This window comes from Fundulus heteroclitus, chromosome 16 (assembly GCF_011125445.2).
Source record: "Fundulus heteroclitus isolate FHET01 chromosome 16, MU-UCD_Fhet_4.1, whole genome shotgun sequence".
Taxonomy (NCBI): domain Eukaryota; kingdom Metazoa; phylum Chordata; class Actinopteri; order Cyprinodontiformes; family Fundulidae; genus Fundulus; species Fundulus heteroclitus.
The window spans coordinates 35,273,447-35,289,613 of NC_046376.1; the positions used below are offsets into that span (position 1 = coordinate 35,273,447).

General features: G+C 42.2%; 3 protein-coding genes across 6 annotated transcripts in view; 1 reads left to right on the forward strand and 2 right to left on the reverse strand.

Moving 5' to 3' along the window:
• Positions 1-479: 479 nt before the first annotated feature.
• timm29 (translocase of inner mitochondrial membrane 29) lies at positions 480-2,536 on the reverse strand. Its single transcript, XM_012879565.3, has 2 exons — positions 2,344-2,536; positions 480-1,693 (listed from the first exon to the last, which is right to left on the reverse strand). Exons 1-2 carry the CDS (start codon positions 2,462-2,464, stop codon positions 1,101-1,103), a joined length of 714 nt encoding a protein of 237 aa, XP_012735019.2. The 5' UTR covers positions 2,465-2,536; the 3' UTR covers positions 480-1,100.
• A 174-nt stretch (positions 2,537-2,710) lies between these two features.
• On the forward strand, positions 2,711-10,032 carry yipf2 (Yip1 domain family, member 2). 4 transcript variants are annotated; one of them, XM_036148570.1, is made up of 9 exons: positions 2,711-2,846; positions 3,108-3,176; positions 4,645-4,796; positions 4,872-4,952; positions 5,090-5,177; positions 5,312-5,428; positions 5,515-5,681; positions 9,045-9,227; positions 9,306-10,032. In XM_036148570.1, the coding sequence occupies exons 2-9, from the start codon at positions 3,146-3,148 to the stop codon at positions 9,393-9,395; spliced, it is 909 nt and encodes a 302-aa protein (XP_036004463.1). In that variant the 5' UTR covers positions 2,711-2,846; positions 3,108-3,145; the 3' UTR covers positions 9,396-10,032. The 4 variants fall into 4 exon arrangements, with proteins under 4 accessions (XP_036004463.1, XP_021180705.2, XP_036004464.1 ...); XM_021325030.2 differs by having other exon boundaries at positions 2,713-2,846; positions 3,139-3,176; XM_036148571.1 differs by having other exon boundaries at positions 2,734-2,923.
• A 5,002-nt stretch (positions 10,033-15,034) lies between these two features.
• mettl22 (methyltransferase like 22) overlaps positions 15,035-16,167 on the reverse strand; it is a 53,913-nt gene continuing 52,780 nt past the window's right edge. Inside the window, exon 12 of the mRNA XM_012879559.3 lies at positions 15,035-16,167. This exon is cut by the window's right edge and continues 723 nt beyond it. The gene's annotated coding sequence lies outside the window, so the exon portion shown is untranslated.

The following is a 16,167-nucleotide window of genomic DNA, read 5'->3' on the forward strand; positions in this document are numbered from 1 at the left end:
ACTCTTTTGCACTAGAGCACCCTCTGGTGGTGAAAACCTAGTATTACAACACAGGCCTGGCTGGTAAAAAGCAGAACCTACACCCTGACTTGTGACTTTCAGCACATGACATCTGATAGTGTTAAGTCATATATTACCAGCATCACACACTGAACACCAGCGATATAATCCATGCTCCCTTGTGGCTGAGAGCGCAGGCCCTGCTTGCATTGAGGGGCTGATGCAAACTTTCCCTGAACTCACCACAGATCCACTATCTTGTGTGTGCTGTGCATCAGTGTTCATGTGCTGGGAATGAATAGAATCTGAAAACCATCTCCTAAAGATGAAAATTCATCTCAAGTCAGACATCCATCCTTCTGGCTGATAATCTAAAAGTCTGACAAGTTTCTGTAGCTGGGAGCTCGTCAGACGCTAGATACCCGAAATATTCACATTAAACTTTTCACATTTTATCACATAAGAAGGACAAACTCCAGTGGATTTTAGTGGGGTTTTATGAGACAGAACTAGACAGAGTCGTTTATTATTGGGAAGTTTTTTCATAACTTCTACAAGCCTTAAAAATAGTTTGTGTTGCAACAGAATAATTTATTTTCCCAGTCCTGGTTATAAGCAGATGTCAAGTGAACATTTACAAAGCATTGGCTGTTAGCCCAAATACAAGATAATAAATGTATGGGAATGTTTGACCATCAAGACTGTAGGCCAGACACACTGAAAGTACAAACCAAAAACCCACTGTCAATACCTCAATCAGGCCGTTCATGCTGGAAAACCGTCCGCTGTGCCTGAATGACACAAACAATGCTACGAGGAATAAAACAGTTTTATTCTGCCAGACACTGATCAGTCATCATGAGTGGGAAAAGCAGGCGGATTTCCTGAAATATTCACCAACTCAAAATGTAAAAACCAGAAAAAAGTCTGAACTAGATGTTTCTCTATCAGGCTGAAAATGCATTACTTAAGTTGAATCCAACACTGAAACCAGTGGGAAAAAGAGCACGTGGTTTTATTATGGCCTACACGGATCAAACTGCAGTCCGTTCCTCCCTCGCAGCTTCATTTGACTCTCCTCACTAACGTTCTCCATCACTTCATTCCTCCTTGTCCTCCATCGTCAGCGCTAACCAGGAATCCCTGTGTAACCTCTCGTTCCTCTCCACCTCCTGAGGGCTGGGGGGTGAGGTACCCTGCATGTGTGCCGGGAGGTGTTTGTATTCTTCCTTGTTCACGTCATAGTCCTGCATCTTTGAGTCCAGTATCCACCAGCGGCCAATGAAGCCCACGTCCAGGACGCGCTGGGGAAGCTCCCTCCAGGGCACCGACAGGTTGGAGCACCGGGCTTCGTACAGCGTGGCGTCCGGGTCGTAGTCAGCGCGGTAGACCAGACAGAGAAGTCCCAGGCTGGCGTAGCGGAGGCAACCTTCGTTACGAAGCTTCACCAGGCTTTGAACGTGGCCGTCAGAGACGCCGTTACGGATCCACGGCGACAGAAGGCCCAGCTGGTTGGAGCGCTCCAGCAAGGCACCCTCAAAAGACGACTGGTCAGGTTTGGTGTGAGAACAGGCCCAGGCGCCGCCCAGCAGGCTCACGTACACCGATGTCTTTAGAGGCCGCTCCCAAGCACCAACCACCGACTCCCTGCACGCTTCCTTGTAGTCGGACAGCAGGCTGCGGCACCACACAGCTGGAGACAGGAGGAACACATGTAAGGCAAAGCATTGGCTTACACACACTCAATGTTAATGGTGGGGTTCACCGCGTGCATGTATATATTTATTTTTTTATTTTTTTCAGACGGATAAGAAGGTGGACAACTTGTTGAATGGACAAATTGATGGATGGATGAGTCTTTGGATATATTATAGAACCTCAGCAAGCCGTCTTCATCACGTCTAAATGCATGGAGCTGCAGCCAGGTGATTATCTGATCTACTTTCAGTGTTAAGGCGCAATTAAACAGATATGGCTGTTGAGTTTATGTGCTTAGCTGCATAAAACACTCAGTTTAGCATTCAGTTCAAATGTTACGTTGCATGAAACAGATTTCTTCTATAACAAAACAGATGAACGCCTGTGTTCTGCAGCCATCAGCCACATGCACGTAAATCCTGCTTAATTCTCTCACACCGGGATCACAGCTACAGCAACGTTTTACTGCTGACTCTCAGTTCTGTATAAAGGGCTTCCTGACTTCTGCAGCCTGTTAAGAAGGTAACTGTGAGATGCATTTTCAACATCAGAGACTGCCACTTCAAAGTAATTTCCAGCAACAATCATTGGCTGGATTTTGCCGGAAGCTCAGCTAAGCTCTCCGTCGCTACGCTAGTTTCTCACCCGCTTTACTGTTCTTCAGCCTCTCCCAGCGGCTGCCCGGAGCCGGAGCCGCCGCAGCACAGAACATCCTCCTGGCCGTCCGCACCGAGGCCATCTTTCTACCGAACACGGTCACCTTCATCCGCAGCTAAACATGTCAAAAGCAGAGACCTCACATGGAACCAAAATGGCGGCGTCTCAGTGCCTCGGCTTTAGTCTTCCGCCATCAGACCGGTGTCACAAAGGTTCCGCCGCGCGCCTTAAAGGGAAATAAAGAAAAACATTTGTATGAATATAACGTTTGATGTATGTTATGAGTTACTAGAAACATTTTAGTGTAGTTGAGAAACAAATTATTTAAAAGTTTGACAAACATGTTCACGTGATGACTTTGTTTACGTGGTGACGTGTACCGGAAGTCCTGCTCTGTGACAGCAGCGGCTGTCGGCTTGTGTGCAGACGCCGCAGTGATGCTGGCAGTCCATTAAACCGACCTGCTTCAGAGACGTTCCTGCCTCCTTCAGGTAAAACATCGGGAGCGAAGCAGCGCAGCCGGACGGCGGCTAGCCCAGCTTTGTATCAGCTGCGTCTTTGTAGACAGGTTGGCTCGTTTTCATTTAGAAGCTTTATCTTTTCACACTGTGGCCTGAAACACCACGGTATCTGATATTCGGCTGATTGGAACGTATTTTAATGGTGCATTTAATCCTGGTTGTTTTTAATGAAATTGGCTTATTCGTCACATCATTCAGAGCATGCAATTCCCTAAACTCCCTCTGTTTTAGGTTCTGCTTGAATCTGTTTTGTGTCCTCTAGACAAACGATGGCCAGTCCAAATGATCTGCAGTTCCAAGGTAAATATGTCCGCTTCCCTCCGTGTTTTTAGCCTAACACCCAAAACTGTCGATGAACAAAACATCGTTTTCACATTCACTGTCTGTCACCATCTGTTTGGCTAAGCTGCCCATCGGGAGATCAATGTGGTGGGTAAACTGCGACATCTGCTGGTTAGATTGGATAAGTGCACTGCCTTTGAGAACACTATCAGCAAAATTAATTTAACGTTAGCGTGTAAAAACTTTACAAAATAAGAAAATCGTTGTTTGGTTTTGTTGTAACGATTCTTCATGCCGATAAATGTTCTACTGTTGGAAAGCTTGTTCGTTTCCCTTTTCACTGGGACCACCACGCCTGTAGGGAAACTGCTTTTGAGGCTTGAGCAGCAGCCATCTGTAAGTGTGATCCACCCACTGAAAACCTGCCAAATCTTTCCTAAGAGCTTTGGGTGGAGGCAGTGTGATGGTGTGGGGAAGCAGCCCCTCACTGGAAAAACAAGGGTTAGTGTTACTGGAAGCGATCTCAATGGAGCAAGATATCAAGATGAGATTCTGCAACCAATGACAATCCCCTATCTCCACTTTATAGGACTACATACGCTCCTCCAAGATGTCAACGTTATACCTGCAGTTTTATCCTCCAGAATTTTGGAGAGGAGGGATAAAATGGCCTGCAGACCTCTAACCGGTGCTGTTTGAGGCCTACAAAACCACCTTGGTTTTTATCTTGCCAGCATGTCTTGTTTCTTTAAAACTCAACCATCCAACCCAGGAAACCTGACCAAACGAGATCAGAAAAAGGCTGTTTGGCATTGGTAGACAGGGTTTGGCAAGTTTATTCTTTAATGGGCAAAGCTAACGATCTCTGCTACGTTACAGATGAGGCATCGTAAGCGGAAACAAACCAGCTTCCAGAGCGTCTAAGATGTATTGTTACAATAAAAATAACATGTTAAACGCACATTTCCTTACTTAATGTGATACATTTATGTTTTACTTTTAATAAAAGCATATTTTGTTTTGAAACTCTAGAACAGTGGTTTTGATCAGTATTCCAGGAGGTTTTTAATTTTTTTTATTGAAATCCAGTTTAGTGCTTTAACCTGAACATTTAGATTTTTTTGGGTAAAATTATTTTGCTCGGGACATTGAATCGTTCAGACTGGAAGGACCCCTAAACCCATGGGATGAATCAATATCTTAAAATATCACTGTATAAAAACCTAGCAAGCAAATCTTTTGTCTCCTTTTTACCAGTAGCCTGGTGCAAAGATACAACATATTCCCTTTTCTTCATCTGAATCTACAAAACCAACCAACTAGTCACACCCCTAAAATGATTCCACATTTTATCACATAAAATCTACACGTTCACCGTATTTCATTGGGATTTTATTTGGTATCCCAACACAAAGTGGAACAGAATTGTAAAAATGGAAGGAGAAAATGACATAGTTTAACACCCGTCGTCCTCCATGGTATGTAGAGTTTGAAGAAGCAGCGGACCTTCTATCTGCGGACCCCGGGGCCTCCACGCTCAGCTTGTCTGCACCGAGTGAGCCCACCGCCACAGCAGCTGGGGAGGATGTAAAACTGGACCTGTCTGAGGACGAGGAGGCTCACCAGGAGAGTTCAGAGGTCTGAGGACCGAACATGAAGTGCACTCTTGGTGTTTGGAGTGGACAGATGTTGACAGCTGTTCTGTGCTTCCAGCTTTTAGGAGGACAGAAATCAAGTGGAGGCTTCTGGACGTTTGAATACTATCAGTCTTTCTTTAATGTGGACACTATGCAGGTATGAGCTAACGTGCACAGTCCACAGCCTGTCTGTAAATACCGACTGAACATAGCTGTAGTCTGATAGTAGGTTTATGTTGCTTTGCTTCCCCCCCCCCCCCCCCCCCCCCCACACACACACACACACACACACAGGTGCTGGACAGAGTCAAAGGCTCGGTGATGCCTTTACCTGGAAGAAACTTCGTCAAACACTACCTCAGGAATAACCCAGACCTGTATGGTAAGTTAAATATCCATCATCTGAACACATGCTGTTGGGTTCAGAATGGATTTAGTCAATGGGAGGAGAGATTAAATTAAAATGCAGGTCGTAGTTTGATTTGTTAATATTGTGGATTTTGTGTGTTTGTGCAGGCCCGTTTTGGATTTGCGTGACTCTGGTGTTCTCAGTAGCGATCAGTGGGAACCTGTCCACCTTCCTCAGTGAGCTTGGCAACCCCACCTATCACTACAGGCCACAGTTCCACAGAGGTCAGTCTGGACCGGTCTCTTATAACCGGCATGATCTTACCCTGGTGGTTCCCACTGCATGCTGATTCTGCTCTGCCTCACTGCAGTTGCCATAGCTGCAGTGGTGATCTTCCTGTACGCCTGGCTGGTGCCCATCGCTCTGTGGGCCTTCCTGACCTGGAGACAGGGGACTGAGAGGCAGGTTGGAGGCTACTCCTTCCTGGAGACTGTGTGCGTCTACGGATACTCCCTCTTCATCTATATCCCTACATCAGTGAGTACCTGGGCCTTCCAGAAGTATTCACTCTGCTCCACAGTTTTGCCAACACAAACCCTTGGAAACACACATGGATGATTCTAGTCAAATCTGGTCCTACAGTCTTTAGAAAAAGCAATGGGCTGCTGAAGCTGTCCATCACACAAACCAAGAAACATGAAGGCGTGTAAGTGGAAAATATTGAGCATTACTGTTAAAACATCTAGTTTTACAGTAACTGGTCCAATTGCTTGTTATTGTCTTCTTACACAGAGTTGCCATACTGGCAATGATTTTGTTATATTTATTTTGGGTTAAGTTTAAGAATAGGTTTTGTTTTTAACAGAAAATGGTGTAAATACATTATATGCAAACAAAATAAACAATGTATATTTGCCCTACATGTGTAGCTGCCTTAAACAAAAACCCAGTTTAATTTTCATGGTTAACACATTAGTATTCATCACATCACAGCTGATGATTTTATTGCTTTCTTTGATTTAAAACTTTGCTGTTCCACTGTTCTACTATCCATCGGATCTTTGCTGTAGACAACAAAGGCGGAGATGGCCTAAGGCCTCTGATCCACTTGGATCACCAACAAGTCATGTAATATGCCAAAGGGTAAATTACGATATTACATGCTCTCTTCTCTCCGGCCATTTTTGTTCATTTCCGTGAGGTGGGCTGTGCTTATACATCATGTCATGCAAAGGATTGTGGGATTCCTTATAGCTCCTTAGAACTGGTAAGGAACATTGCGAGGTTCCTATGTTGAAGGAGCTATGAGAGGAAGCATACAGGCTCCTTTTCCTACCTCCTTCCTTACTGACTGCATTGTTCGGATAGCACTTATCATGATGACCCTGACACACCTCAACTTTGGCTAAAGAGTCCTTACCCAATAGACATTTTTGGATGCAGCCAGGAGCGTGACATGGTCCACATGGAGTCCAGTGTGGGATTATTTTCCATTGTCTAATGATGGCAAGGATGCTAAATGCACTTTATGCGGTTCTGGTTTTAAATATAAACACTCAACAAGCTCCTTAAGATCTCAGCCTAATAGCAGCGTTCGGCTGTGCTGCATGGCCAAACGGTGACAACTTCTCAACCAAAACTCACTGATGTGCTCAAAGGGCAAGGATGTAATGACAGAAAAGCGGAGGGCATTACGCAAAAAATGGTAACATGATACAAAAAGATGTGATGTCAAAAGCACGGTTGATGGTGAGGGATTAGGTGAGGATTAATAGTGTTTCACGTATTTTATTCTATTCAACTTATTTTTTCTATTCAGTAAACTTATAGGTTCCTGCTTTGTAATAGTTTATCATGTCCAAGTTTAATATGTGAAAGAAACATATTTTTTGTTAATTCAGTCAGTATTTAATATTGGAGGTACATTACATTGTTAAAATATAAAGAGATGCCTCTTTTTAAATTGAGCATATTTAAAAATCAATAAGTCATTCCTCAATAAGATTATTCAACTTTAGATTTAGTCATTAATCAATAGCTTGCATCCAAAGTTTACACACTTTTTAACACATAATCTGAAAAGTGTGGCATGTTTTTGTATTCTGCCCCCTTGAGTAAACACTTTGCAGAACCACCAAGACTTTTAGTGTCTGTTGACCAGCTTTACACATCTACAGACTGAACATTGTCTCAACACTTCTCAGCTTAATAGCTCAGCTTCAGTCAGAATGATTCTGTGGACATCGTTTTGTTTTGTTTTGTGCCAAAAAACCTCAATTGGGGTTGGATCTGGATTTTGACGAGGCCTTTCTAACACCCGGAAATGTTTTGATCTAAACCCTCCCAGAGTATCTTTGGCTGGATGTTCAGGGTGGTTGACCTGCTGGAAGTCGAACCTCCAGCCCAGTCTCAGGTCTGGATTTAGTTCCATCCACCTTCTCATCAGCTCTGATCAGCTTCCCTGTTCCTGCTGACGAAAAGCACTCCCACAGCATGATGCTGCCTCCTCCGTGTTTTATAATGGGGATGGTGTGTTTAGGGTGATGTGCAGTGTTAGTTTTCTGCCATACATGCATGTTGACATCAGGGTTTCCTGAGCCTTGAAAAACACTCAGCTTGGTTCAGTAAACTAAATCACAAGTATGGTAGTGGTTAAGAGACGACATAAGATTCTCACAGTAACTGGTGTACTGACCATGGCATTACTGTCCTTGATTGGCCTGCCAATTCCCCTGACCTGAACCCCATAGAGAATTTTGTGGGGTATTGTGAGAAGCAAGCTGAAAGACACCAGAGCCAACAATGCAAATGAGCTAAAGGCCGCTATATGAAGCATCCTGGGCATCCATAACACCTCAGCAATGCCACAGGCTGATTGCCTCCATGCCACGCCGCATTGATGCAGTAATCTGTGCAAAAGGATTCCCAACCAATTACTCAGTGCATTAATGGACATTTTCAAATGTTTGATTTTGTTTTGCTGTTATAATTTTTTTTTTACTTGGTCTGAGGAAATATTCTAATATTTTGAGATAGGATTTTTGAGTTTTCTTCAGCTGTAAGCCATAATCAGCGATATTAAAACAATAAAGGCTTGCGATATTTCAGTTGATTTGTAATGGATCCAGAATGTATGACATTTCATGTTTTTTAATTGCATTACAGAAAATGAAGAACTTTATCACAATATTCTAATTTTCTGAGACAGTCCTGTAATGTTCAATTGACCAAAGCTCTTTTTTTTCCCCCTCATGGTGTCATAGTGTGCAACCACAAACTGGAGACCTTTTGTCTTTGTGATTTCTGATGTTCCATACAGGCTAGATTTGTGGTGCGCACAGCAGAGTTTCCACCTGAGCTGTGGATCTTTGCAGCTTCTCTAGAGTTAGTTATCCTGAAGCTGTTTGTTCAGGCCTTCACAGCAGAGCTGAATGTGTACCGAGTTAAAATAACACAGGTGAACTTTTAAAAAAAAATGAGTATTCTCTGCAGGCAGCTGCATGTAGTGGATTTCATTCAGGAGTGTCCAAGTAAAGAGTCCTGATAACAAATGCATTCCACACCTTTCAGAATTCGACGTGTACAACAATTTTTGGAAAGCACATATCATTTTCTTTCCACTTCACAATTAAGCTTTACTTTGTGTTGGTCTGTAACCAGGGATCCCAATAAAACACATTTAGGTCAGTGGTTGTAATGTGAGAAAATGGAAAGAGGTCCATCTGATATAAATACCTTAGCTGGGAACTGTCCTCCTTTCTAAGTTCTCTGGATCTGAGCTGAATAAAGGATCCGTGCTTGGTGCTAATACCCCTCCATCTGTTCAGAGTTGGAGGGGTATCCTGCCTCAGTGTCATCTGCAGATGGTTAGAGTCTGATAGCTCACTTGTCTCCATCCAGATTTTGTGGATCATACCATTTGACTGGCTGCAATGGACGCTGATCGTAGTTGCCATGGTGATCTCCGGCTCAGTCCTGGTGCTCACCTTCTGGCCCGTTGTCCGGGACGACACCAAAGTAGCAGCGGTGGCCACAGTGGTGACCATTGTAGTGTTGCACACGCTGCTGGCGATTGGCTGCAAGGTAAGGGAGCTCTGTGGGTGTGGTCACATCGGTCTGCCGCAAACTGCTTTAACTCCTTGTTTTTTCTTTTCTTTCCAGCTATACTTCTTTCAAACAGCACCCCACACACCTCCACCAACCACTACGACCCCACCGATACATACAACTTTAGGTGTCAAACCCCACTGACCAGCGCAGTACGAGGGAAGAGGGCTCATCATATCATGGGCACAGGACTAATGTTTGGGCTGGGAAGTGTTTGGAAATGTGAGATGAGGCTGGAGCTGATTGGTCTGCTTTTCAGTTGAGGTTAGAAAGCAGCTTTTCTACTGTGATCTTTCATGATTGTGGTGCATCATGGCCACCTTAATGCAACCCAAGTTCTCAATAAGCCTTCCAAAATGTAGATAGAAGTGGAGAACAGGTGTTAGAAGTCATAAAGTCAGCCTCTGGGTTAGGGCTGCTTGGATTCCTGACATGTTGGAGGTGCTGCAACGAGAAGCTGAATCCCCAGGAAAATCGTATGGAGGTTAAACCTCTTCAGTGCAATTCCACCGACATTCCTCTGTCCTGTGTAACGAAACCTGAAGAAACGTAGGCGATGAAGAAGGCATTCCAGACTACAGATATTCTGAATGTATTTAACAACCGTGGAACAGAAAGGTAGCACTGCTGGTGTACCACATCCCTCTCCTCAGACTTTCACTCATGACTTTACTTTAAAACAGTTAAATTATAAAGTTTGGGGAAGGTTTAGAGCTATTTATTTTCCTTTGTGAAGCTACTGATCCCTACTTTTGTTAATAAATTTAGAATTGTTACTCTATTATTGTTGTTATTTCTTGTCAAATCACTAGTCCTTTATGGTAGATCATTCATTATCATAGTCATCGGCCTTTAATCCCACCTCAGTGGTGTGCACTCTGCGGCTTTCAAGCAGTAATCTGAGACAGCAACACTAAATAAATCTGTGAGAAACTGGAAAGAATGAAACAGTAAATAAATATTTATAAATAAATTAAAAACATTTGTATTTTGTACCTTTTTGTTTCTCCTCACTTAATTAGTGAACAGCAGCCTGCTTGCATCACATCTCGGCCCTACTCCACCCTGATCAGCCCTGCTCAGCAAAAGGGCTGAAAAAAGCTGGTGCTAAAAAACCTGTAAGCGAAAAGCTCGTAAAGCAGATGGAGCTGGTCTTGTGCAATCCCTACTCCTGCCTGAACATTTGGCAGCCAAACCACAGACAGGTGGACTTATGGAGGCTTCAACTACTGAACAATGTGGATAACAAATTACAGGTGCATCTCATAAAATTAGAATATTCTGTAAATGTTCAATATTTGTCCTTCCTTTCGCACAGTGAAATATTCCAAGTCTTTATTTCTTGTAATTTTTGACAACTATGGCTACAGAGAATGCAAAACCAAAATCCAGTGTCAGAAAATTGAAATATTGCACCAGTGTGAAAAAAAAAAAAAAAAAAGCCTTTTAATGTATAAATCTTATGTAGTAGCCATATTATGGCCTACACAATCATGACTGTCCAGAGGAAGTTCAGACACCCTCCACAAGGAAGGTAAGCTACAAAAGCTCATTGCTACAGAAGCTGGTTTTCACAGAGTTCTGTGTCCAAGCATATTAACAGCAAATTGAGTGGAAGGAAGAAATGTGATAGGAAAAGGTGCACCAGCAACAGGGAAGACCAAAGCCTTGTGAGGATTGTCAAAGAATATCTCTTCACGAATCAAGGGGAGCTGTACTGAGGCTGGAGTTGGTGTATCAAGGACTGCTATGCACAAATTCTTGGCATGGGCTACAAGCGTCTTTCCTGGGCTAAGGAGCAAATAACTGGACTGATGCTCAATGGTCCAAAATATTGATTTCAGTTGAAAGAGCTTACATTTCCTTTGAAAATCAAGGTCCCAGATAGGGCTGAACAATTAATCGCGTTTTTCAATTTAATAGAGATTTAAAAAAAAAAAAACGCAATTTCCAAATCGCAGAGGTCTGCAATTTTTGGCTATGTAACAATTAGTGAATTAGACACGTCCATTAGGTGTTGGTAAAATGTTTAAAGTGGGTTTGCCTTCACAAGGAAGGGAAGACGGTTGCAGCATTAAGATAATCTAATTTTAGTACTTTATTTAGAGTTTGTATAATCATACATAGCATTAAGTACAGGTCAATCAGTTTAATACATAGACTTGCTTGATGGTTGGACTTTGCATATTATGTTCAACAAGGATTGATGTCCAGTTAAATTAAAAGTTGTTCTCTTGAATAATATTCTGACCAATAGAAACATGAAAAGTTCATATTTAAAATAGTCGTTGTTTACAAACATCTTTATTTAGAGGCCATTTTTTTGCTTGTGGTTAATGCAGAGAAAAGTCAAAATTGCAATTTTGGTTGAAATATATTGTAGGAAGAACGCAATCATTACTGCTCCGAGTTTAGATGCTGTGGGTCTTTTAGCAACTAATCAACATGGTGAGGAAACAAATTGATTTGTTGTTTGTATGTATTTTAAAACTAGGGCTGGGCAACGATTAAAATATTTAATCGCGATTAATCGCCCTGATTAATCGCGATTAATCGCATTGTATTTACAAACTCCAAGAATGAATTCAAAAGTAGTGTAAAGAGCACTTTTATTTTAATGTTCTGCTGCCATATGAACAAAAGTGTTGTAACATTTGTAGCACTTATTTTTATACTGGATATTTTCAACCCATCTATTGAATTTAGTGCACTAGTTGATCTTTTCTTCATAAGAGAACAGCAAGCACTGCAGCCAAAATATGGCCTTTTTTGACCTGCTGTATATTAGCCAGTCCCTAAGCTTGATGTATCATGAAACTGTTGACCTTTTGGGTTTTGTGGTTTTTATTTTATTATTACAATTAAATAATTATAATAATAATAATAACAATAATGTTATGTTCAGTGTTTTTTCGCTAATCCACCTCTTATATATTTCAATCCTTATGTAATTTTGTCTGTGTTGTGTGGACCTGCCTGTTGCTTTAATCCTATAAATTTCCCCGTCGTGGGATAAAAAAGGATTAGCTAATGTTATCTTATCTTAAATAACACTTTTTAATATATGTACTGGGTTCTTTCAAGGTCTTAATTACATGTTATGTGTGGGCTCCAGTAACATCCATCCATCCATCCATCCATCCATCCATCCATCCATCCACTGATCTACCTGGATGTTCCCTGGAGGACTGAAACGCCTCAGTCAGAGACGTCTGTGGGTCTGTCGGGGCAATGACAGAAGTTTCGTCTCCTCTCTCCGTTTCTGGGGCTCGACGTTTTCATGTTTTTTCACGTGCTTAGATAAATTTGTTGTGTTTCCACTGAAATGAACCGGCTTTTTACAAAACATACAGCTTGATTTCATTTACGGTATTAAAATAAAGCCAAACGGTGCTGCTACTTCCCCTGTTCATGTTTTTCCGCTGCTGCGGTCTCTCTCAGCTGTTTGTGTATTAAGTTTGTGTGAGAGCTGAGTGGGCGGGCCAGGCTGAGCCTGCGTGCTGATTGGCTGGCGCCGCTGAGCCATGTACGAGAGGGGAGGGGAAGCGGGAGAGGGCTGCCGTGACAGCGCGCTGCAGTCAGCACGCCTGCTGACTGACACTGACTGAAAGCTGACATGCGTTAATGCGCGATAAAATAAATATCGCCGTTAATAGTCTAATGAATTAACGCGAAATTAATGCGTTAACTTGCCCAGCCCTATTTAAAACACATGATAAATTAAACTGGAAAAAAATTGCATTAAATCACAATATTAAGAAACAAATGCAATTAGATTATTTTCCAAAATCGTTCAGCCCTAGTCCCAGAGTCTGGAGGAAGCTTGGAGAGGGACAGAATGTTGCTTTAAGTCCAGAGGGAAATTCCCAGTCAGTGATGATCTGGGATGCCATGGCGTCTGCTGGTTCAGCTCCACAGGGTTTTCTGAGTCCACAGCCATCTGCCAGAAACCTCTAGAGCTCCTCATGCTTCCGTCTGCCAACTGTATGGAGCTGATTTTATTTTCCAGCAGGACTTGGCATCCTTCCCAAGGTACCAGAAGGCGGTTCCATGACCATGGTGTTCCTGTTCTTGATTGGCCAGCTAACTCCCCTGACCTGTGTATGTGTTTATGTATTTTGTTCCATTCCTACCTGTGATTTAAATGTTTTTTTTTAATCCTATTTCATGTGATGGATCTGCATCTGTTGTGGAATGAGAAATTGGAAAACAGAAACTTGGGATGGGCCCAGGAACTCCTGGTGCATGTGTTATCTATGATATGTAAAACTTAGATAACTTAAATTGGGATATAAAATAAAACATGACATACAACTGAAATGCAGTTATGTTACTTTAATGTGTTGGAACTGCGTTTCAACTAAGTAGCCTGCAATGGTGTTTAGGATCCAGCAGGTGTCCTTATAGAACAACACGGTGTCAGTACAGACACCATCAATAGTGTGGGGAACATGCTGCAACACTTCATGAGGCCCCTGAGCTCTGATGCAACAATTTCTCTTCAAAAGTCCACTTATCTGCAATATAAGTGACACATGATCTGTCAGTATCAGAGAGGCAGCACAGAGACCAAAGGCGTCCCTGAAGGAGCTGGGGAGCCTCATAGCAGATAATAGACAGTCACATAAGAGCACAATAAACTGTACGCTCCATTGAGCTGGGCTTTATGGAGGACTGGTCAGAAAAAAGGCATTAGTGTATAAAGTGATGGGATGGCCTAGTCAAAGCCCAGACCTCAATTCAATACAGAATTTGTGGTTAGATTTGAAGACTGACGTTCACAAGTGAAACTATCCAACAAGAAGGAGCTGGAGCGGTTTTGCCTTGAAGAATGGGCAAAAACCTCAGTGGCGAATTACAACAAAAACATCAAGGTGATTTTATTGGTATTGATTCGGTAGTTGGTAAACCAACACAGAGTAGTGCATTATTGGACTGATAAGGATTAGAGATTATTACATTTTAAAAATAATAAAAATCTGAAAAGCATGTCATGCTCCAATACCTGTAAATGAAATCCAGGACCACAAATTGTTAACACAGTGCTTTAAGAAAAGGTCTTGGCCTCTACTAGATCTATTCAGTTGTTGCTATTTTTGGTCACACTTATTTCATCATATCAGTAGAATTTAATGCTGAGTAAATGCAGCATGCTATTCTTAATGGTAATTTAATTGGAGGGCGAGAGAATCTTGAAAGCCTTCACTGGCTAACCATGCAGTGCAGGACCTTGATGTCTGCGATGGAGCATTGCCCTGCAGAGAAATCAGTCTGTGGAAGATGAAGACTTTCTCCTGAACCACCTTTTAAAGGAACATCTTCTGGTTCTGGAGGGGATTTTTAATCCAACTTCAACCCCAAAAGGTCCATCTAGCTCATCTTTAATAGCAACAGCCTACATTAACTTGATTGCTCTTTTAAATGTTGGATGATATGTTGAAACTCCTCTGAGGATTTGCTTTCAGATCAACAATCTGAGGAGGGAGGGAGACCAGGAGGAATGAGAGGACTCACTCCTCCTGGTCTCGTTCAAACTCCCAAATACTCTATTTTAAATAAGGCGCCGACAATTTTTCTATTTCACATTGTTCAAACTCAGCCTTTCAGCTGTTAAAATAAAAAATAGCTAATGTCACCAACAACATTGTGAGGAAAAATAGACACCTGAGAGCTCTCAGACTGGACAACGAGAAAATCTGGAACAAAGAACCAAACAAACTTCTGACCAAACTTCTGGCTCATCTGGAGGAAAAAACAACTTTAGAAAACATAACTCAGCTGGCCTTGTTTTACAGTTTATTATTGTTACTCCACACGTTTTCACACAGACCAAACAGCGATAAAACAGTAATATTACCATTATGGTTAAATCCAGTCAACTTTTCATTTCATCTTTGGCCTCATGTGCGCACAAAAAACTTGTGGTGCAAATGTTTAACCCACAACTCAGGATGTATAAAAATCAATGCTGCATTAAAATGAGCGGTTCACACAAACTTTTGACCTAGGGTGAAAATGAGCGTCAGCAACGCAAACTTTAACAATAACAAATCACAAAGTACTAAAGCTCCCCTAAATATATCCTCATATACAACTTCATTCAACTTTATTTAACTCAAGAAGTATTGAAACCAGTGTTTTTTAATGAGTTGGAGCATTTATGATCTAAATCTGTACAAAGAAATATAATCACATATAGCCAAACAACGTAACACACCTAAAAATAATGGAAACAACCTCAATCAGATAACTGAATATTTCTGTTTGTGTCTCATTTTGATGTAAATGAGCACCAGCCTGTGCGTCAATGCACATTAAATGCATGTGAATATTCAAGGAACACTTTTATTTTCACTGAAAAAGAAAACAGGGTCAGAGAAGCAGATTAATTCCTAACAAGTCAGGGGTGATTCTCAAAGTGGAGACAATCACATGTCCATGAATCGCTGCATAAAGGAGCGTGTAATTGTGGAACAATGGCAGCGTTGGCACTGCTGGAGGACATCGCCAAAGGAAGGATTGAGAGTGGGTTTTCCTGCTGACCCGCTGGCACATGAGTAGCTTATCAGCCCGTTCACATCGCCCACAGCAATTATTTCTGGACTGACCCCTGCGTTACAGAAGGTATCCTGGAGGAACCGTGCGTTGCCGGTGCCGTTCCAGGTTCTAACTACGCTGCGATCTTTCCAACCAGAGCTTTTCAGAGGGAGCTGACTGAAAGTCGGGTATTTATTTCACAGTCACCCCTGAGATGACCCCAGCCAGCACCATGTTGTTCTGATACATAAAAGTCCCCTGAGCTGTGGCTCTCATTTGCAGCGAGGCGCCAATTTCCAAATGTAATCACAGCTAAGACTGCACTCATATTGGTAAAATCCCGCTTAAGTCAGGATTCTGCCATGCTATCATAATAATA

Excerpts from the sequence above, each read along its gene's own strand:
- timm29 (XM_012879565.3), bottom strand. The coding sequence starts at position 2,464 with ATGAAGGTGACCGTGTTCGGTAGAAAGATGGCCTCGGTGCGGACGGCC. Across the intron at positions 1,694-2,343 it reads GCTGAAGAACAGTAAAGCGG|CTGTGTGGTGCCGCAGCCTG; the intron begins GTGAGAAACTAG and ends TCCTGTCTCCAG.
- yipf2 (XM_036148570.1), top strand. The coding sequence starts at position 3,146 with ATGGCCAGTCCAAATGATCTGCAGTTCCAAG. Across the intron at positions 3,177-4,644 it reads AAATGATCTGCAGTTCCAAG|AGTTTGAAGAAGCAGCGGAC; the intron begins GTAAATATGTCC and ends CATGGTATGTAG. Across the intron at positions 5,682-9,044 it reads TCATCTATATCCCTACATCA|ATTTTGTGGATCATACCATT; the intron begins GTGAGTACCTGG and ends GTCTCCATCCAG.